Genomic DNA, 23,517 nt, shown 5'->3' with positions numbered 1-23,517 from the left:
AATAAACACAGAATCATTACTCGTTGCAAAATTTAATCCTTCGATATACATATATCGCACAATACTATTATAACATATCTTAATTAATTAAAATAATTTAATTTGTGTGGTAAAATATATTTTAATACAAATTATCTCAAGAATAAGAAGATACATAAAAAAATATATATATATTTGTAGAGAATACATATATTCATAAGAGCAGACAAGATATTACGCAACGTTGTGTGTGTGCATTACTTTTGCATCTAACTCACATCCCCTATGCTCTATGATTCTAAAATTTCATATATTTTGTATGAATAGCATGTATGAAATACCGCGAACACATGTTATCGATATGTACAGGAAATGAATCGGAATGAACGAGCAGATGTGTAGAATTCACTACCTATTCTATCACTACCCTAAACATTTGTATTTTTACAGAAAAATATGCAGGGGATGAAATAAAAAGGTAAAATATAAGTGTAACTTTCAAAACATGAAACCTAGATGGGAATATTGATAACTAATAACTTACCAAAAATTTTTTAATTTACTCCAGACCAACGGTTCACGTTTCTTTCTGAAAAATATAAAAATTATATACATATATTACACATGTAAAAGAAGCATTATAGTATTTTACTATTATTAATATATGTAAATTATCTGGGACAAAGATGACATTTAATTATAATACTTCGCTAAAAACCTAATACATTCAAAATTTCTCCCAAAGAAATGTTTGTAGCAAATAAAAAAACATCTAAATTTATTTACTTAGATATAAATATAAGTTATAAGTTATATGTGTAATTTGCTAATTTTATCATTGAGCACACGAGCACTAAAAAATTAAATCTATTGTTGCAGTAACCAATGAGTTATTATTTAAATGAGAATAAAGTAAATAAATCTAACACTATAATTAATAATCTATAAATTAATGTATAACACATAATATAAAAATTTTTAATATTACTAACGTATACAAAAATAATAGGTTCGTAATAGGTACATAAATGTTAATTAACGTAAGAAAATTTATGGTTATATATTTCACTCAACTCATTGCCAGAAAAAGAATCAATTAGAGAACACTTTTGTGACGTCCAAATGTGTCCAAAGTCTGAAATTAATTATCCCTTGATGAGACACAATGCTCTATATAACAAATAATAGTTTTGATATCGCTATACTTAATGTACTGGCAATAATAACAGTAATTTATCGTTTTGTGAAAAAGAGGCAGACGATTTTGATTTATTCTATATAATATACGCATTGTGTGTTATGAAATTTGATAATTATCTCATTATCTGGCCAACATACGCGTAACGTACTCCGTAGAAAACTGGAATTGTGTGTCTGCCGTGATACTCACATTCGAAGGAGGGAAAAAAAATATATTCTCATTGAATTGACTCGGTGCGCGACTCCCAGGCGAGAAGACTAGTCGCCGATTCGTTACAAAGGAATCCCCGAGCTACTTGAACGTATACGTGCCCCATAAAAATGTGCCGCGGCACTTTATATCGAGCGAGACCGTTCCCACGACACCCCGTGCGCCTCTCCTATGGGAATATTTTATAGGGGTGAATTTGTACGTACGAGCGCGAGCACGTGCGTATGCGTGCATACACATGCATCATACACATGCACGCGTCCCGTGAGGCTGGTTCTAACGGTATAATCAACGTGCTCGCATTTTCACCGACGGGACACACTGATCTCAATAATACGTTTTGTTTTCGATTCCAATGCAGTTCTGATGGTCAATTAATTAAATGTATCAGAATTCGTAACTTCATTCGTCATAAAATTCCATTCGAAGCATGAATTTTCCACCTGAATTATATCAGGTATATATATATATAAAATCATAAATAGATTTAATCAATAAATTAAAAATATCAATGTATATTCATATAGAACAATAATAAATGTATTTCCTATTCTTTAAGAAACTTTTTTTTAAGGAAAAAGTTGCCTTAATTGATTATTAAATAAAATTAATGTTGTAACTGAGAAAAAAAAAAGCTGAAGGAGATATTAAATATATTAATTATAGAAAAAAATCTATGATTTATTGTAGAATGTTAACGCGAGAAGTTGCATCGCAAAGTTACTAACTTCGACGTAAAATTTTTGCAATTCATTAACAGTATACTTATGTGTACAAAAATTGGAAAAATGCACAATCAAACATACCACGACCAAACGACAAATCTCCGAAACTTTGACCAGCTAATAAATGATGCCTTCAGGATAAATGAATAATTTTCATTTAAATCGACCAAATCTAACGTAGTCTCACGCAGAATTATCATTTATTTTAAGATAATTTAATTTTAATATAAATATTCTCATACATTTCGAAAGTTGTCATACACAAATTCAGTTATTAATAAATATGTCATAATAACATTTTTAACGAAAGACTTTTGAAATAAAATAAACCACTGCATACACCTATAATAGCTGCATTAATGGCGAACATCGCAATATTGCAATATTTAAAGAATATTTTTGCTATATACCTTATCATTACTATATGTAATCGCTGCCTATCATTCTCGCATATTTAATTATCAATATATATGGAAATAAAACTTATTCAATAAATAATTTATAATTCCCATATTACTCAATATTATGGAATACTACAGAAAATATGAAGAACGCCTTATAATATTTAAGAACTATAATTAAAGGCAAATTTTACTATATGAGAATGTGAGGTTAATAAATAGAGATAATTGATTTGACTGGCAAGTAGCAAAAAAAGCAATAGAATGTAAGAGAAATACAGCAGAATAATAAAATAAAATATAAAAAAATAAGATTAAAAGAATAAGTATAAATTTTAATATTAACAAATTAGTAAACAGCTATACGAGTCAGGCGCGGTAATACGTGGTGCTCAAGTGAAGAAATTAATAGTTACAGAAGTAACACATTACAATGGCTGCGTTCGGTTTGGACGCTCACGCGCTGTAAGCATCGCTCTATCTTCGTTTGATATTCGATGTGCAACGAAGATAGAATGATGCTTACAGCGCGTGAGCGCCACAACCGAACGCAGGAAATGTATATAATATACTGATATACATATACATATCTATTCCAACTTGATAAACTGCGCGATATTATAAAATAATTTACACACAACCAATTATAACTTTGTCGTTGCAAAGGTTAAAACAGAGCAACGTATATACTCCATGCATGAAAGAATTTTATAACGTCATCAAGAATGGTTATACACTAGAAGAGTTGCAAATTCATGCAAATTTTAAAATATACTTCATGCAAATTTCGAACAATAACTGCACCAGAGACTGCTGAGTCATTTACATTATACTGCAATTTCTTCTATTAATGATATTAATTGAAGATTATTGTATAAAATTATAAACATTTCAATGTTTGACTTATTACATTTATTACACAAATTGTTTAAATTTACAGAAATGTGTCACTGAAAAAAAAATTAACATGTTCAATGGGCATGACGCGGTTCCGCACCATTGCATACTTCTTAGCAATGCACATAGATCCACGTCTACAAAAAAAATTACGTGTCTTAGGTACAATATAGTGATAAAGACATATATAAATGTCTATGTATAATTATAGACATTAAATAATGCTGACCAATAATACAATATATATCATACTTTCAAAAATCTTGTTTTAGTACCGTTTTTGATAAAACCAAAAGAATTTAGGAGCAATTAACATATCAATAATTTTGGTACTTACACAAAAAATAATTCCTCAAAAAAATTTCAACTTGCATTGAATTTTTAAACAAAACTTGTAGTCAATTTTTTGAAATACTTAGAATTCCTTTATCAATGTTTTTATATAATAATTATTATATTTATTCTAATATAATTTCTCTTTCCACTATTTCACTTCTAATCAACCTTCACAACAGTAGCTTTTTACAGCTTACAATAGCTGTATTGCACATATAATAAAAAAAAATTATAAATAATATTTATTTAATAAAATATTATTAAACGTATGACATTATTTGTGAGAAATTACCATTACAAAATTTTCTCTCAAAATTCATGTGTCCCATTATTACACAACAAAATAGACTGTTTTAATAGTTCTATAAGTTAATTACATATTCATATATGCGAGGTATCTAAAATTATTATAATCAAATTAGATTAAACATGAATATATATCATAATGTATCATAAAAAATTAACTAAAATTCTCTTTTGAGTAATGTATTTTGTTCGTCACTACTATTTTTTACTTAAGCTAATTAGAGTAATTACATATTAATGTAAATATTGACAGCTTGACAAGTTAATTTGCATATCACCACGATACCTAGAAGTTGGAAGCGAATATCTTATATAAACGCAAATTTTACTTCAAAAATAGGAGTATTATTCTAGAAGTCGCAAGAATAAGTAATACGCCAAGTTAGAACAATGACAAAAATTGCTATCATAAGTTGCATCATCGTAGCTGTTTGCGTAAGTTTCTTGATTTTTTATCTAAAACAGTTGTTTGGATTATAAACATTTAATATTTATCAAAAATTTTAAAAAGTTTTATTTAAGGAGATTGATTGCTCAAATCAATATGATAAGAATTAGTTCTTGAGTGACCCTAAAGTCGCATGGCACGTTTTTAGCCTATTTTGGTGGGCCTCGAAATTTGAATCAAACTGTGTGCCAAACGATGCTATATGATGGGACATTAATCCGAAAAAAATTTAAAGTTAAGTATAGAGCTAGTTTTGAAGGTACACAGGGTCAAAGTGGCCAAATTCCCAATATTGTCCAAATACAATAGACACAAAGAAAAGTTAAAACTTTTTTGATAATAGTGGTGTTTTGAATAAAATTAGTCCGAATAGTTCTCTGACCACTGTATTAAAAATTTACCACTTTTACCCCTGTTGCTTACTTTTTTAAATTGGTAAAACTACCTCCAAAAGAAATTTTTGCTGAATTTCTGAAAAACGGATAGAGATACAAAAAAATGTTTCGAATGGAAGTTGTTTGTCTAAGAATTCTGCACAAAAAAAGTATGTTTTATTTTTTTGTACACTCTTTAACCGGAAACTGTGCCAGAAAAAAGAAAATTTTTGAAAATAAAAGGAATACTCTCTTATATATATAAGGAACTATTATTACAAAAATAAGTGTCGATATTTTAAGATATACAATAATTGTAAAAAGATTTTAGTTGTCTTAAATATTGCGAAGTGTGATTACATCGCATATGATATTTAAAGCATCTTATATCAAAATATTTAAGATAACGCAATACTTAAAATAACTAAAATCCTTCTACAATTATATCTTAAAATATTGACACTTATATATTTTTGTGATGATGGTTCCGAGAAAATTCCCTTTATTTTCAAAAATTATCTTTCTTTAGGTACAGTTTCCGGTCAAAGAATAAGTCCTACAAAAAAATAAAACAAACCTATTTATGCAGAATTCCTAGACAAACAACTTCTATTGTAAACATTTTTTTCGTATCTTTATCCGTATTCCAGAAATTCAACAAAAACTTTTTTTGAGGGTAGTTTCACTCCTTTAAAAAGTTAAGCAACAGGGATGGAAGAGGTAGATTTTTAGTACAGTGGTCAGAGAACCATTCGGACTAATTCTATTCAAAATACCACTATATTATCTCAAAGAAGTTTTAACTTCCTTTATATGTATCTATTGTACTTGAACAATATTGGGAACTTGGCCACTTTGACCCTCCCGTATCTCCAAAACTAGCCCTATGCTCAACTTTAAACTTTTTTGAGATTAATGTTCCATCATATAGCACCTTCTCACCACCTGCCCCGCAATGTGTGACGGCAACCAGCCTCCTTAATATTTATTTTATAACTTATTAATTGTGATATTCTCTCTCTCTCTCTCTCTCCTCCCCCTCTCTCTGCACTATTTGAAATAATTATACATATATGTCTATATGTCACATATTGATATAACATTGATCAAATTATTTATTTAATTCTAGGTTTTTCAAACAGCAAGAGCTGGAATTTTTGATACATCAGGGCTAGATTCCATATTGGGTGGTGTAAAAAGCGGAGTTACAGATGCGCTTGGAAATGTAAAAAAGGCGGAACAAGAAGTCGAAAATCGTGGAAAGAAATTAATTTCTGACGTAAGATTTAATTTAAATTTGGCTATCAAAATGTAAAACATAAATATGAAGTCGTATAAATAAGTTATATATATTTCTGTATTATTCCATATTCAGAAATAAACAGTTTTAACTTTAATTTACATTGTGGAGAAAAAATGTTACATTTTATATATCAGATATTTTATTAAATTATATTCGCAAAAGGGTATATCGGGGCTAGATTCCATGTTGGGTGGTGTGAAAAGCGGAGTTACAGATGCACTTGGAAATGTAAAAAAGGCGGAACAAGAGGTCGAAAATCGTGGAAAGGGATTAATTTCTGACGTAAGATTTAACTTAAATTTGGCTATCAAAATGTAAAACATATATAAATATGAAGTCGTATAAATAAGTTATACATATTTCTATATTATTCCATATTCAGAAATAAACAGTTTTAACTTTAATTTACATTGCGGAGCAAAAATATTACATTTTATATATCAGATATTTTATTAAATTATATTCGTAAAAGGGTACATCGGGGCTAGATTCCATATTGGGTGGTGTGAAAAACAGAGTTACAGATGCACTTGGAAATGTAAGAAAGGCGGAACAAGAGGTCGAAAATCGTGGAAAGGGATTAATTTCTGACGTAAGATTTAATTTAAATTTGGCTATCAAAATGTAAAACATAAATATAAAGTCGTATAAAAAAGTTATATATATTTCTATATTATTCCACATTTTCAGAAATAAACAGTTTTAACTTTAATTTACATTGCGGAGCAAAAATATTACATTTTATATTTTATATCAGATATTTTATTAAATTATATTCGTAAAAGTTTTTATATATTTAACCCAATTTTTTAGTCAACGATACATCCAATTATATTTTTAAACCTCTATATTTATATTTAATACACACGTTGATTTCAAATGGTTGATCTATATCATTAAAAATAAAAGCAAAAATAAATAAAAAAATTCAATCGTATATCAATGTTGATAAACATAGATATTACAGATAAGTAGCATTCACAAAATTACAGTAAAAATACAAAGAATAATTAGATGTCCACTTTCATAATCTCACAATGTCATATGATTTATAACAAAGTTTATAATAAAAAAAACAGGAAAATGTTAATCTCCTTCACAAAAGTAGGTATTAAATATCTATTCAATTACTGGTATTTTGAATAAAATTCTATGCTTTAGTTTATTTATTTTAGAATGCAATAGCATTGAGCCTCACAGTATCTTAAAAAAAATTGATTTTTATGAAGAAAATTTTAATGACAATGCTTCAAAGTTACATGCTGCTAATTTTTAAAAATTTATATTGACAGATACAAAATAAACTTGAATCATCCAAATCTCAACTTCAGACTTCTACAGGATGCACTAACGTATACAGCGATGCACAACAAATGATCAATAATTTAATAGCGGTTTCCAAAACCTGTATTTCAACTGAAATACAAGCTGACAGTACAGACATTCAAAAATTGTCCAATGCAGTAAATAATCTGACAGGCGTTCTAGAAAAAAGTTTTCAAGATGGTGTAAGCTGTTTCCAAAAACTCGTAACTCCTTGGGAAATAACTCAAATAGCTCAATGCTTCAGTACAGTAAGTATATGTCAATTAATTCTTATCTGTCTTAATTCTTAAATAAGCACTCTTAAAAACAAATTTGTAAATATTTCTTATAATATATAAAACAACACCAATAATATTAAAATGCTCTTGCATTTTAATGCATTGAAAACTTTTATACCAAACTTTGATTAAATTACAATTTTTTAAAAGACTGTTTAAAAAAACCTAATATACTTTTTCAGATTCCGCAAGACCTTACTAAAATACCTGTCATAATTGAGGAAGTAATGTTTGCTGCAGATAAACTTGTTCTATTTTTCCCAACTGTGGGATATTGCTTTCAGAAAGCAGTTATCCAATCAGTCCCTTCAAATGCTGCTAAACTCGTCAAAGACGTGGAACAATGCTTCACAAATGTTCTTCAACCATTTAATTCGTAAACCATTTATTGATTAATGTACTTCTATTTTTAACTATGTATGTATATATATTACAATATATGTATACATGTATGTATGTATATATTGTAATGTAATAAATATATGAATCATACATATTATCACTGCGAGTGTATTGTATGATACAAGAGCCTTTTCTCACACTGCACATATATTTTCCACAAAATATAAAATATAATCAATAAATAATAACATTTGTGTTATAACTACCTAATTAAAAAACTAAATTATATAATAGATAATTATATAAATCTGAAAAGCTTAAATTGATTAATTTTATCATGTTGCATTTCAATAGATTGTTTAAGAAATTATATGTATACTTGCTCAATAAAAGCAAAACTTTGCTCAAAGAATGTTTTTACAAATCTTAATAAAACGAAATTTTAAAAATATACACAGTTATCAAAAGTAATAACAAAATATACACAACTAATTTAAGAAATAAAATTATATTAATAAAACGCCTTAGATATAATCAGTAAATGTAAATGTGTGATTGACAAACAAAAGAGAAAGAGTAAAATAAAGGGAGAATGTGAGAGTATCTGGCAGAATAAAAAAAGAGCAAGAAATGAAAATTGGAAAAATGCACCATCAAACATACCATGACCAAACGATAAATCTCCGAAACTTTGACCAGCTATAATAAACAATGCCTTCAGAATAAATGAATAATTTTCATTTAAATCGACTAAATCTAACGTAGTCTAACGCAGAATTACCATTTATTTTTTAAGATAATTTAATTTTAATATATTCTCATACATTTAAAAAGTTGTCATACACAAATTCAGTTATTAATAAATATTTCATAATAACATTTTTAACGAAAGACTTTTGAAATAAAATAAACCACTGCATACATCTATAATAGCTGCATTAATGGCGAACATCGCAAAATTGCAATATTTCAAGAATATTTTTGCTGCTACCTTATCATTACTATATATGTAATCGCTGCCTATCATTCTCGCATATTTAATTATCAATATATAGAAATAAAATTTATTCAATAAATAATTTATAATTCCCACATTACTCAATATTATGGAATACCACAGAAAATATGAAGAACGCCTTATAATATTTAAGAACTATAATTAAAGGCAAATTTTACTATCTGTTAGCAGGGCGTATTGAAACACACAGGAATATACACAGCAGGTAATATTTATTACTTGAACGAGAGACAAAAGTAAAGTGTGATAACTGTGAAAAAAAAAGGCGCGAAGAGAACACACCCGTAGGCAATGAATAAAAGTAACTAGATAGTAGATACGATAGCGCTTCGGGCGCTCCAACGTGATTGGTCCGTAAACAAAACTGTGAATATACATATAATGGTGATTTGATCGCGAACATATAAAGTACGGAAATTGTATTCTCAACACTCTCCCTCAATTTCGTGATTACATGGCTGGATTTTCAGTAGGACCAATCCCCATAGTTTCGCAGCAGTTCTCGTGTTTAGGTGATGAAAGTGCCTTTGTAAGCATATCCGCTGCCATTTCCTCAGTAGGAAGGTATCTTAGTTGAATCGTCCCTCCGGACAAGGCTTCACGAATGAAATGACAACGAATGTCAATATGTTTTGACCTGGCGTGATGAATAGGATTTTTAGCCAAATGGGCAGCGCCCATATTGTCGTTGTAAAGGGTAACAGTGGCTAGATTTCCAAGGCCCAGTTCCTTCAAAAACTGGACGAGGTAAACCGCTTCTTTGGCCGCATCGGTGAGTCCCAGATACTCTGCCTCCGTGGATGACAACGCGACCGTGCGCTGTTTCCTTGATCCCCATGAGATTGCGGCACCAGCAAGAACGAATGCCATGCCGGTGTATGACTTCCTGTCAATTCTGCAATTTCCCCAATCGGCGTCGACATAGCCAACTAATCCTTCGTTGACTCTTGTGTAATTGAGACCATAATTTATGGTACCCTTTAAATATCTCAACACGCGCTTTGCAGCTGACCAGTGTGACTCGTTATAACAATCGTTGAACTGGCAAAGAACGCTCACGGCGTGTGCAATGTCTGGACGTGTTCCCATTGCGACATACATAAGGGCGCCAGTGAGTTCCTTGTAGGGTATGTTATCTCTATTTTCGGTAGCGTCTTCCTTCAATAGCCTTGACCCAACAACCAAAGGCGTCCTAGAAGGCTTGCAGTCGATCATGCCAAATCTATTCAGGATTTCACGGATGTAGCCGGCCTGAGATAGACGGATTTGCTTCTCTTCTTGACGAATCTCGATCCCCAAGCAGTATTTGGCTTCACCAAGATCCTTAATTTTGAATCGCTGCGACAGTCCTCTCTTAATTTGATCTGCTCTCCCTGAATCCTTGGATGCGATGATGATGTCATCCACGTATATTAAAACAAAGGTTTGATCGCCATTCTTGTCAACAAATACGCATGGATCCGACTTGATTGGAAGAAGACCAAGTAGTTGAAGGACATCCTTAAGTGTCTCGTACCACTGACGTCCAGCTTGTTTAAGGCCGTAGAGGGCTTTGTTGAGTCGACAAACCCGGTTACCGTTAATCAATTGGGATAGCATCTTCTTGGCTTTAGATGCTAATTCGGTACCAGATTCCTGATGAATTATTCTTCTAAGCATTTCTTCGAGCAGCTCAGGCTTCGAAATGTAGATCTCCGTGTCTATGTTACTATTTAAGTAGGCCGTTTTCACATCAAGTTGCGTGATTTTTAAATCAGATGTAGCAGAAAGAGCGACCAGAAGTCTAAGTGATGAAAGTCGTGCGACCGGGGCAAACGTTTCGCGGAAGTCAACTCCGGGACGTTGTGAAAATCCCTTTGCAACCAATCTAGCCTTGCGACGCTCTAGCAGTCCGTCTGCGCCAAGCTTGTTGCGAAGAACGAACCTCGATCCGATGATTTTCGCGTCTGCGGGCATCTCGACGATATCCCACGTGTCGTTGTCGACCAAACACTTCATCTCTTCATAAATGGCGTCCTTCCATTCTTCAGCATCGTCGCCGGCTATAGCTTGCGAAAACAGAATCTCAGCCATGCACATACCAGAGAAAGCGTCGTACCAACCGTCCTCGTCGGAATCGCTTGCGACAGATGAGGTGGGATCCTCGTTTTGATGCGCCTCTCCACTCGACGAACCTTGATTTGCGTCAGTACGTACCATATTGTACTGTTTGCTTGGACGTCCTCGATTACCGGTGCGTATCAATCGGGGTCTTCCTGGCCCCCGTTTCTCGTGCGTTGTTTGCTCTACATCTGCATCGTCATCCTGCCTGATAGGTTGATCGTGCACGGAAGCGTCAGGTTCATCTATAGCGGCGTGTTCAATGTCTTCCCCTGTTCCTGGGTTGATGGCGATCTCCGTTGTAGTGGGATGGTCAACGTTCGGTGTCGCATCGCTGCAGGCCGTCTTGTCGTGGTTAGTGGTGTCCTCGCGCTCATTCTCTGAGGATTGTTCGTCAAAGAATTTGATGTCCCTTGAAATGCGAATTTTCTTTAAGCTCGGGATCCAAACGCGATAGGCCTTAGATTCGTTAGAATAGCCCACGAATATGCCCTCCGTCGCTCTGAGCTGGAACTTTCCTTTGTTGGGCACGTTATCTGTAACAAAAACTTTGGAACCGAAAATACGAAGGTGTTCGACATTCGGCTTCTTACTGGTCCATGCCTCATACGGAGTGCCCTGAACCAAACTTTTAGAGATGCATCTGTTGCGAATGTAATTCGCCGTTGCGATGGCTTCAGCCCAGAAGCTGTGCGGGAGGTTAGCTTGAGTGAGCATGCATCTTGCTGATTCGACCAGTGTTCTATTCTTGCGTTCAGCGACGCCATTCTGTTGTGGAGTGTAAGCGGTGGAGAGCCTGCGCTGGATACCTTCCGTCTTGAAAAATGAATCCAAAGTCCTATTGCAATACTCGGTACCATTATCAGATTGAATGGCTTTAACCTTCAAGCCAGTCTGCCTCTCGGCAAATCGCACATACTCTATTATTTTGGAGGGTGCTTCGTCCTTGGATTTCAAAAAGAATACTTCGCACCATCGACTATAATCGTCGATCACGGTCATGAAATATCGTGCTCCTCCGTTAGATACAGTCCTCATAGGGCCGCAAACGTCCGTGTAAACGATTTGTAGCTTTTCGGACGATTTATCGACTCTCGTAGGAAAGGGTTGACGTGGCAATTTTGCGGCGAGGCATACCTTGCAATTACGGATTTGGTTGGTTTCCTTGAAGTCCATGCCGATGACGTTGCAGTTCTTATTCATCGCTCTCAAGTCTCCGTAGTTGAGATGACCAAAGCGTCTATGCCACAGTTCGTCTTCGTTTGATTTGATATTGACTGCGGCATTGGCCTCTTGATGGGAGGAGCTCAAGTAGAATAAATCTCCTCGTCGTTTGGCAATCATCTGGGCATTCCCCTGAATGTCTTGAATAACAGCGTGAGTTTTCTTAAAGACGACTTCATGGCCCTTGTCCACTATCTTTGCAACAGACATCAGGTTTGTTCTCAGCTCAGGAACGTATAAAGTATTTTCTAAGTTTATGGACTTATTAATCTTCTCGTGGCATGCTGTCAGTTCGACATCTCCTCTTGCTTTTACCTCGGCGGTAGATGCATTCGCCAATTTTATTTTACTGTCCGTATTTTGGAAACGCAGAAACGAGTCTCTATCGTTGCACAAGTGGGAGGTACAACCACTGTCGAGACACCAATCTTGATCCTCGGGCATAATTTTTGAACAGCTATCCTTGTTGGTAAAGAAACTAAGTTCAGTGCAGTTAGCCTTTGCTTCGGCCTTGACTTCAGCCTTCGCTTCAGCCTTTGCTTCATCCTGCTTCTTCTTCTTGGAGTAACATTCGGATTCTTTATGCCCTTGTTTTCTGCAAAAATTGCACTTATATTTTGGCTTCTTAAACGTTTTTGCCTTACCTGGATCATTGTTTGAATTATTCCGCGATCCTTTGGGATTTTGCTTGGCAAACATCGCTTTGGATTCGTTATGGTCCGATCTTCGGATTCTAGCATCATTCTCCTCGATGATCTTGATCTTGAGAGACTCTGCATCGGGTAGCGTATCGCGCGTCTCAATAGCGCACCGAAAGTTTTCAAAACAATCTGGCAGACTATAAAGCAGCATAATGGTAAGGAGATCTCCGTTCATTTCTACGTCCATCGCGTTAAGCTTGTCGACCGTATCGAAAAATTTTGAGAGATGCTCACGTACATCGCCATCGTCTGATAGCTTGTGTTGCACTAATTGCTTTAATAAAGTTGCCTTACGTGCCGGTCCCTTTGATGCGTAGGTGGCTTCTAGCTTTAACCAAATGTCCCTCGATGTCTCGCATCCGCGAATTTGCTTGAGTTCCGATGGGGAGATAGAGAGAATAAGATCAGATCTCGCCTTCCGATCCTGCGAAATCCAGGCATTACGTGCATCTTGCGCTCGGGCGAGTGCTGCGCCTTCACCGACGAGTTCGGGTTTTACGTTGTTACCGCACACGTAATCCCATAAATCGTTCTTTATTAATAGTGCTTCTATTTGGATGCGCCACGTATCATAATTGTCTCTGTTTAGTGTCTCAATGCGTGTGGAATTCACAATATTTGTGTGAGCCATTTCTCTTTCTGAAATAGGTTAGTTTAATTCCCGCGTGCAACAACAAGGAGGTTACGTACGTGTGTGCTGCCTCTTGCTTGTGATTTTGCGTCTAACTCAATTCCGACTTCAATTCAACTGTACCGTGCTTCGAGTTCCGCGTGATGTGCGATCCCTCGTCGGTAGCGTGAAGCGATTCTCAGTATCCGACGCTCGTAGTACGATCGACGCTCTCGTATCGTTTTTACGCCTTATCTGTTCGATAGACTCAACGGGATTATTCTTCGCGTATTTTCTGGGCCCATAACCTGTTAGCAGGGCGTATTGAAACACACAGGAATATACACAGCAGGTAATATTTATTACTTGAACGAGAGACAAAAGTAAAGTGTGATAACTGTGAAAAAAAAAGGCGCGAAGAGAACACACCCGTAGGCAATGAATAAAAGTAACTAGATAGTAGATACGATAGCGCTTCGGGCGCTCCAACGTGATTGGTCCGTAAACAAAACTGTGAATATACATATAATGGTGATTTGATCGCGAACATATAAAGTACGGAAATTGTATTCTCAACACTATCTGAAAATGTGAGGTTAATAAATAGAGATAATTGATTTGACTGGCAAGTGGCAAAAAAAGCAATAGAATATAAGAAAAAGACAGAATAATAAAATGAAGAATAAAAGAATAAGATATTAAAAGAATGAGTATAGATTTTAATATTAACAAATTAATAAACAGCTATACAAATCAGGCGCGGTAATAAGTAGTGCTCAAGTAAAAAAATTAATAGTTACAGAAGTAACGAATTACAATGTATATAATATACTAATATTACATATACATCTATCCAACTTGATAAACTGCGCGCCGATTATTTGTTGGACTTGAAACACAGCTATCGTTGAAACATTAATACCATTTCCTCCCTGGAATTAAATCGACGCGATATAATTATTTTAAAAAACTGTAAAAAATTTATTGCGAAAAAATATTACCTCAGCCAGAATTCAAACCTAGAACCTTATTCCTTATTCCGTGAATTGCGTCAATTTAATTCCCTAGGGAGGAAAGGGTATTAATGTTCCAACGATAGCTGTGTTTCAAGTCCAACAAATAATCGGCTCGCAGTTTATCAAGTTGAAATAGATGTATATAATGTATATTATATACATTGTAATTCGTTTTTCTTTACTTGTGCACCACGTACTGCACCTGACTCGTATAACTGTTTATTAATTTGTTGACATTTTCACGAGTCAATGACATATTTGATTTTAATATTAGATATATATGTAGTAAAACAAAATAGTACTCATTGTCAGTGATTTGTCAAGGAAAAGATATTGATAAATAGCATGTATTTGTAATTTGTATATACATTCAAACATAAATATCGATAGTAATGTAAGATATGTTGTAAGAATACTTTAAGCTAAAATTGCCATTTCTATCGATATTACAAAATAATTTACACACAACCAATTATAACTTAGTCGTTGGAAAGGTTAAAACAGAGCAACGTATATACTCCATGCATGAAAGAATTTTATAACGTCATCAAGAATGGTTATACACTAGAAGAGTTGCAAATTCATGCAAATTGTAAAATATACTTTATGCAAATTTCGAACAATAACTGCACCAGAGACTGCCGAGTCATTTACATTATACTGCAATTTCTTCTATTGATGACATTAATTGAAGATTATTGTATAAAATTATAAACATTTCAATGTTTGGCTTATTACATTTATTACACAAATTGTTTGAATTTACGGAAATGTGTCACTGAGAAAAAAGATTAACATGTTCAATGCGCATGACGCGGTTCTGCGCTATTGCATACTTCTTAGCAATGCACATGGATCCACGTTTACAAAAAAACTTACGTGTCTTAGGTACAATACAGTGATAAAGACATATATAAATGTCTATGTATAATTATAGACATTAAAAGGTCTATATACATAATGCTGACCAATAATACAATATATATCATACTTTCAAAAATCTTGTTTTAGTACCGTTTTTGATGAAACCAAAAAAATTTAGGAGCAATTAACATATCAATAATTTTGGTACTTACATAAAAAATAATTCCTCAAAAAAATTTCAACTTGCATTGAATTTTTAAACAAAACTTGTAGTCAATTTTTTGAAATACTTAGAATTCCTTTATCAATGTTTTTATATAATAATTATTAGATTTATTCTAATATGATTTCTCTTTCCACTATTTCACTTCTAATCAACCTTCACAACAGTAGCTTTTTACAGCTTACAATAGCTGTATTGCAAATAATAATAAAAAATTATAAATAATATTTATTTAATAAAATATTATTAAACGTATGACATTATTTGTGAGAAATTACCATTACAAAATTTTCTCTCAAAATTCATGTGTCCCATTATTACACAACAAAATAGACTGTTTTAAAAGTTCTATAAGTTACATATTCATATATGAGAGGTATCTAAAATTATTATAATCAAATTAGATTAAACATGGATACATATCATAATGTTATATCATAAAAAAATTATCTAAAATTCTCTTTTGAGTAATGTATTTTGTTCGTCATTACAATTTTCTTACTTAAGCTAATTAGAGTATCTATATACATATTAATGTAAGCTATTACATATTAATGTAAGTATTGACAGCTTGACAAGTTAATTTGCATATCACCACGATACCTAAAAGTTGGAAGCGAATATCTTATATAAACGCAAATTTTACTTCAAAAATAGGAGTATTATTCTAGAAGTCGCAAAAATAAGTAATATGCCCCATGCAAGTTAGAACAATGACAAAAATTGCTATCATAAGTTGCATCATCGTAGCTGTTTGCGTAAGTTTCTCGATTTCTTATCTAAAACAGTTGTTTGGATTATAAAAATTTAATATTTATTAAAAATTTTAAAAAGTTTTATTTAAGGAGATTGATTGCTCAAATCAATACGATAAGTATTAATTTTGAGTGACCCTAAAATCACACGTTTTTAGCCTATTTTGGTGGCCCTCGAAGTTTGAATCAAATTGTATGCCAAATGATGCTATATATGGTGAAACATTAATCTCAAAAAAATTTAAAGTTGAGTATAGGGCTAGTTTTGAAGATACACGGGTCACAATGGCCAAATTCCCAATATTGTCCAAGTAGGTACAATAGACAAAAAGAAAGTTAAAACTTTTTTTGATAATAATGGTATTTTAAATAAAATTAGTCCAAATAATTCTCTGACCACTGTATTAAAAATTCACCTCTTTCACCCCTGTTGCTTACTTTTTTAAATTGGTAAAATTATCCCCAAAAGAAGTTTTTGCTGAATTTCTGAAAAACAGATAGAGATACAAAAAAATGTTTCGAATGGAAGATTAACTTCCTTTATGTGTCTATTGTACTTGAACAATATTGGGAACTTGGCCACTTTAACCCTCCCGTATCTCCAAAACTAGCCCTATGCTCAACTTTAAATTTTTTTGAGATTAATGTTCCATCATATAGCATCTTCTCACCACCTGCCACGCAATGTGTGACGGTAACACCAGCCTCCTTAATATTTATTTTATAACTTATAAATTGTGATATTCTCTCTCTCTCTCTCTGTTCTCTCTCTCCTCCTCCTGCTCCTCCTCTCTCTGCACTATTTGAAATAATTATACACATATGTCTATATGTCACATATTGATATAATATTAATCAAATTATTTATTTAATTCTAGGTTTTTCAAACAGCAGAAGCTGGAATTTTTGATACATCGGGGCTAGATTCCATATTGGGTGGTGTGAAAAGCGGAGTTACAGATGCGCGTGGAAATGTAAATAATGCGGAACAAGAAGTCGAAAATCGTGGGAAGGGATTAATTTCTGACGTAAGATTTAATTTAAATTTGGCTATCAAAATGTAAAACATAAATATGAAGTCGTATAAAAAAGTTATATATATTTCTGTATTATTCCACATTAAGAAATAAACAGTTTTAACTTTAATTTACATTGCGGAGCAAAAATATTACATTTTATATTTTATATCAGATATTTTATTAAATTATATTCGTAAAAGTTTTTATATATTTAACCCATTTTTTTATTCAACGATACATCCAATTATATTTTTAAACCTCTATATTTATATTTAATACACACGTTGATTTCAAATGGTTGATCTATATCATTAAAAATAAAAGCAAAAATAAATAGAAAAAGTCAATCGTATATCAATGTTGATAAACATAGATATTACAGATAAGTAGCATTCACAAAATTACAGTAAAAATGCAAAGAATAATTAGATGTCCACTTTCATAATCTCACAATGTCATATAATTTAAAACAAAGTTTATAATTAAAAAAAAACAAGAAAATGTTATATCTCCTTCACAAGAAGTAGGTATTAAATATCTATTCAATTACTGATGGTATTTTGAATAAAATTCTATGCTTTAGTTTATTTTAGAATGCAATAGCATTGAGCCTCACAGTATCTTAAAAAAAATTGATTTTTATGAAGAAAATTTTAATGACAATGCTTCAAAGTTACATGCTGCTAATTTTTAAAAATTTATATTGACAGATACAAAATAAACTTGAATCATCCAAATCTCAACTTCAGAATTCTACAGGATGCAAGAAATTATATAGCGACGCACAACAAATGAGCAATAATTTAATAGCGGTTTTCAAAACATGCATTTCAAATGAAACACAAACTTACAGTACAGACATTCAAAAATTGTCCGATACAGTAAATAATCTGACAAGCCTTCTGGGAAAAGGTTTTCAAGATATTGCTAACTGTACCCAAAAACTCGTAACTCCTTGGGAAATAACTCAAATAGGTCAATGCTTTAGTACAGTAAGTATATGTCAATTAATTCTTATCTGTCTAAATTCTTAAATAAGCACTCTTATTATAACAAATTTGTAAATATTTCTTATAATATATAAAACAACACCAATAATATTAAATATACTCTTGCATTCTAATGCATTAAAAACTTTTATACCAAACTTTGATTAAATTATAATTTTTTAAAAGACTGTTTAAAAAAACATAATATACTTTTTCAGAATACGCAGGACCATTTTAAAATACTACTCAAAATGTGGGAAGCTGTGCTTGATGCAAATGAACTTGTTAAAATTTTCCCAAGTATGGGTACATGCTTTGTGTCAACAGTTCTGCAATTAATCTCTTCAAATGCTGATAAACTCATCAAAGACGTCCAACAATGCTATACATAAATGTCCTTCAACCATTTAAATCGTAAATCATTTATTGATTAATGTACTTCTATTTTTAACTATGTATGTATATATTATATATTTCAATATATACACACATATATGTATATATATATACATATATGTATAGTATATGTATATATATATTGTAATATAATAAATATGTAAATTAAACACATTACCACTGCGAGTGTATTGTATGATACAAGATTTTTTTCTCACACTGCACATATATTTTCCACAAAATATAAAATATAATCAATAAATAATAACATTTGTGTTATGACTACCTAATTAAAAAAAAAACTAAATTATATAGAATATATAGAATTATATGGTATACATTACAGATAATTATATTAATCCGAAGAGCTTAAATTGATTAATTTTATTATGTTGCATTTCAATAGACAGTTTAAGAAATTATATACTTGCTCAATAAAAGCAAAAAATGCTCAAAAAATTTTTTTATAAAATTTAATAAACCGAGATTTTAAAAATATACACAGTTATCAAAAGTAATAACAAAATATACACAACTAAAATTTAAGAAATAAAATTATATTAATAAAAGCGCCTTAGATATAATCAATAAATGTAAATGTGTGATTGTCAATCAAAAGAGAAAGAGTAAAATGAAGGAAGAATGTGAGAGTATCTGGCAAAATAAAAAAGAGCGAGAAATGAATAAGTAAATGAAAGAGTGAACAAGAAAACACACATCCAAGAGAAAAATGTCACGGAGTTGTGAACATCGTGTATGACACAAAACAGTCGGATAGGTGCTGCACAACAACGCGACCAAGACTTTAATAAAAATTTATATTCCATGTTAGACAACGGTAATTCTTTCTTCGACAATATCCTGTCATTTTGCATATACATGAAAAATATCATAAACATGGTAATTGCGTACTGAAAAAAGTGAACCAAACACTACTGCTCCCGGTGATCGCTACATGATTACTCATCAATAGCTGAGTAATCGTATTAATTATAATAATGTCACTCACGGCAGGAAAGCACAAAAAGCAGTAAAAGTGATATGAATTGTGAGTGCGTCATAGAAAACAAGAAGTGCAAAAAAATGTAAAATGTTTTCAGGAAAGTAAAAAATGATCCTGAAATCGAAAGTATATATGCTATCGCATAATTAATGACTAGCAATTTCTCATAATCATTACTTAAAAACAGAAAAAAAGAGACTGTGACACAACAAATTTTGCTCTATTCTAAATGATTTCACCAATTATTATATGTACAAGGTATTTTAGTGGCCAAATTGCGCCATCAGTGTATTCTATAAATAAAAGTAAAAAAAGATGTTATATAAAATATACAAGAATACTGTTTGGTAATATGTTTAAAAAAAATTGTCAAAAATCTTGTCATTTATATATGTGTGGTTATAATACCTATTAATATTATGCCGATCTTAAATGTCTTGAATTTGAATAATTAACTTGCTCTTTTACACATACATGCCAAGTTTTTCATAAAACTAAACCATCTAGTAGTTAGCAGTGCCACTATATCTATAGGTAAGTAACAAAAGAAAATTTATTATAGTAACAAACTGACTTTTTTTTTTAAATTTATTTGGCAAAATTTTTCTATTACCCCCATGAAACTGATTCTGCTGTAGCATTGGATAAATTGAAAAATTATTTATAATAGCAGAAATCAGTTAGTTTCTTCTAAAATATGCAATAGCAATAATAATTTTACGCACACATATAGAGGCCACGATTTTTATTTTCTCATATTTTTGTCATATATATATTTAAAATAATTAGAATTAAAGGGGTATAAGAGTAGGAGCGTATAATATAATAAATAAGTATATATATATAGGATATATATAATATATAGTATATAGTATATATAATATAATTATATATATTAAGATTACCTATAACAGATTTACACAAATTGTTATTTAAATTTATTTATTTATTTTTTCAATAAAATATCACGTCTCACGTCTATCACGGTTCACGATAATTTCACAGTAAATGTTTAATTATATGAATAAACATTTCAAAATACTTCTAAAGCAATCGTGGACAAAGCGCTTTGTTAACAAAGTTGCAGCAAGAACTGGCAACAAAGGGAAGCGTGAATGAAGTTCGTCAACCTCCTGTTTGAGTCATATCTTTGTCACTGCACAACGCCTTAGTGCAATCAAACCTATCTACACCGCATTGTAGGAACGAATGGTTGCCTATAACACAGGGCGTAACACCTTAGCATCTGCTTATCCCACACGTCTCTATATACATACATATAAATAAATATTTCAAATTTATTTATGTACATTTATGTTAAATATTATTTTTCAACATTATTTTAGTAATACAAAATTTTTACGTTTTTCTCTTTATTTAGATGGCGTTATATTTCACAAAAAAATAAAATTATCTTTTCTTTAATTTAAGTAAGAAATATTATAAAGCAAAAAATTGTTTAATGTCTGTATTAATAATAATCCACAGCTCAATTTTTATTAAAGATAAACTTTTCATATTAAAAAAAAGAATTAAAGAAGAATTTAATAAATTAAGGTATAGAAGTATGTTTTTTGTTTAGCACACAATAAGACCCCGTTTAATCCATTTCAGTGCTATTTGTCTCGACTCGTTTTCTTAAGTACAGTCAGTAATTCTCGAAAAGAAGATGGTTTGTGATGATGAGAAAATGCCGTCTCAGGCACGCTCATACTCAAGGACCTTTTGAGATTAAGCGTTTTTCTTTTTAACAAAAATTGTATATCAGCATCCTCTTCAAATACCCCCCAATTCACACGTTTATCAATAATTTTAAAGAAAAAAAATCTATCATTAAGAACTCAAGAATAAACGTGCAACTTTCTAAGACAACTCTATCAATCGTTAGTATTGATTGTACATATATGTATATATATTATAAAAGCTATAAAACATGTTCCAAAATATGTTCCACACATATTAAATCGATATCGAATATCAATTTCTTTGTTTTTCATAGAAATCAATTTATTTTCTTTAATTAAATTTTTTTATTTGTAAAATGAAAGATTTTAAAAATCTCTTAAATCTTAATAATACTTATTTGTTAAATTTTAATGTTTTATAATAAATACTTTTAATTAAATTTTTTGACATCACACATGATACACATGCTGTTTAAAGAAATTTACAAATTTTTCTATGTTTCTTTACGTTTAATTCATTTTTGGAAAATTTTAATTTTATTTTTCTCCGTTATTGCAGGTGCACCGGTATGAACATTAAAACAAAGCACCACATACATTCTGCGTCTGCACGACAGTTTTACAGGATTACCAAGAACTGTCGTGAACGCGAGTATGAAACCGCAAATCCATGCAAACCACGAGATATGGTTACAAAGTCGGCGTCGAGTTGATAAAACGCAAATCTACTCACTCGCTGCGTGTAAATGTTCCATTAATTCTTGTTAGTACAAAAATAGCAAAATAAACAAATAGGTACATTGGATTTTCAGTTCTTTGTTTTGTGAATTATATTATTTTAACAAATTGAAATTTTTTATCAGTTATTTTATGTAATGTTTTTATCAAACAAAACTTATATTCTTCGAGTATAGCACATAAATTGATAAATAAAAAGTAAAATGGCATCATGAAACCGTCACAAACAATGAAATTAATGATTTAATCCAATGTAGATAAATTGTTTCTCAAACGTCCATTTATCCAGCGATTCACACATCTGTCTTAATCTACAGTTTCAACACAACAATTATAATTTAAACAATTAAAATCGACATTTTGAGCAATTTGAATATTGTTAGGAATTATTATAACTATTCACAATGCCTCAAAAAGCATATATATAAAATATATATACTTTTATGTATTGTTTCATACTGAAACGCATAGTTAAAGTCAATCATATAAAAATATTTCAAAATAACTGTTATTTATTATTCCTCGTGTATCTTTTCAATATTTTTATATTTCTAAGAGCATGAATATACCGATATTTCATTATTAAGTAATATTATAATAATAATTGCATTCGTTAATTTTACAATTTGGCTAATTTGGCCAATAATAATTAACAATGGCTATATTCATAATCTATACTAATTTTAAATTGAATTTATTTTGCACGACATTTCTTTTATAATTATGCAATTAATATTTTGACATAAATATTCGACATAAATGCACGTCCCTCACGAATTTCATCAACGACTATAGATATGTTTTGCGTTACGATCAAAGGATAATGGCAAGATGGGAAAACACAAGATAGGAAAAAGAAGTACCACGGAGAGATATAGTAGAAGTTTCCCTACGTTCCTCTCCTCGACGATTTCGCATCCACCCGCTCCGAAAATCAATACATGCCGGGTTACAACGGATCTGTCCGCGGGAAAAAAATAGATCTGCACAATAAAAATTAATATATATAATAATTGTGTTTCTTTATCATCATTCTCGAATTATAATCCT

General features: G+C 31.3%; 3 protein-coding genes and 1 long non-coding RNA gene across 6 annotated transcripts in view; 3 read left to right on the top strand and 1 right to left on the bottom strand.

Annotated features, from left to right (window-relative positions):
• The window catches only part of LOC143895626 (uncharacterized), a 127,131-nt gene that overhangs the window by 60,342 nt on the left and 43,272 nt on the right, over positions 1-23,517 (top strand). The gene's annotated exons all lie outside the window — the stretch shown is intronic.
• Positions 1-23,517, bottom strand: part of Numb (NUMB endocytic adaptor protein) — a 71,578-nt gene that overhangs the window by 32,926 nt on the left and 15,135 nt on the right. Inside the window, exon 2 of the mRNA XM_077402889.1 lies at positions 524-568. The gene's annotated coding sequence lies outside the window, so the exon portion shown is untranslated. The remainder of the gene's footprint in view (positions 1-523; positions 569-23,517) is intronic.
• Positions 4,334-8,283, top strand: LOC143895525 (uncharacterized). 2 transcript variants are annotated; one of them, XM_077402719.1, is made up of 6 exons: positions 4,334-4,490; positions 6,007-6,156; positions 6,343-6,462; positions 6,653-6,772; positions 7,473-7,754; positions 7,967-8,283. In XM_077402719.1, exons 1-6 carry the CDS (start codon positions 4,446-4,448, stop codon positions 8,162-8,164), a joined length of 915 nt encoding a protein of 304 aa, XP_077258845.1. In that variant the 5' UTR covers positions 4,334-4,445; the 3' UTR covers positions 8,165-8,283. The 2 variants fall into 2 exon arrangements, with proteins under 2 accessions (XP_077258845.1, XP_077258846.1); XM_077402720.1 differs by lacking the exon at positions 6,653-6,772.
• LOC143895531 (uncharacterized) lies at positions 16,512-19,218 on the top strand. Its single transcript, XM_077402727.1, has 4 exons — positions 16,512-16,640; positions 17,516-17,665; positions 18,367-18,648; positions 18,864-19,218. Exons 1-4 carry the CDS (start codon positions 16,581-16,583, stop codon positions 19,035-19,037), a joined length of 666 nt encoding a protein of 221 aa, XP_077258853.1. The 5' UTR covers positions 16,512-16,580; the 3' UTR covers positions 19,038-19,218.

Source organism: Temnothorax americanus, unplaced genomic scaffold, assembly GCF_048541705.1.
Source record: "Temnothorax americanus isolate GAGA-0224 unplaced genomic scaffold, ASM4854170v1 Scaffold16, whole genome shotgun sequence".
Classification (NCBI taxonomy): Eukaryota; Metazoa; Arthropoda; class Insecta; order Hymenoptera; family Formicidae; genus Temnothorax; species Temnothorax americanus.
The sequence above is the reverse complement of the archived record's forward strand: the minus strand, read 5'-3'. Positions and strand labels throughout refer to the sequence as shown.

Bases quoted from the DNA above. Each gene is read 5' to 3' on its own strand.
- LOC143895525 (XM_077402719.1), top strand. From the start codon at position 4,446: ATGACAAAAATTGCTATCATAAGTTGCATCATCGTAGCTGTTTGC. The intron at 4,491-6,006 runs GTAAGTTTCTTG...ATTTAATTCTAG, and splicing joins GCATCATCGTAGCTGTTTGC to GTTTTTCAAACAGCAAGAGC. The intron at 6,463-6,652 runs GTAAGATTTAAC...TATTCGTAAAAG, and splicing joins GAAAGGGATTAATTTCTGAC to GGTACATCGGGGCTAGATTC.
- LOC143895531 (XM_077402727.1), top strand. From the start codon at position 16,581: ATGCAAGTTAGAACAATGACAAAAATTGCTATCATAAGTTGCATCATC. The intron at 16,641-17,515 runs GTAAGTTTCTCG...ATTTAATTCTAG, and splicing joins GCATCATCGTAGCTGTTTGC to GTTTTTCAAACAGCAGAAGC. The intron at 17,666-18,366 runs GTAAGATTTAAT...TTATATTGACAG, and splicing joins GGAAGGGATTAATTTCTGAC to ATACAAAATAAACTTGAATC.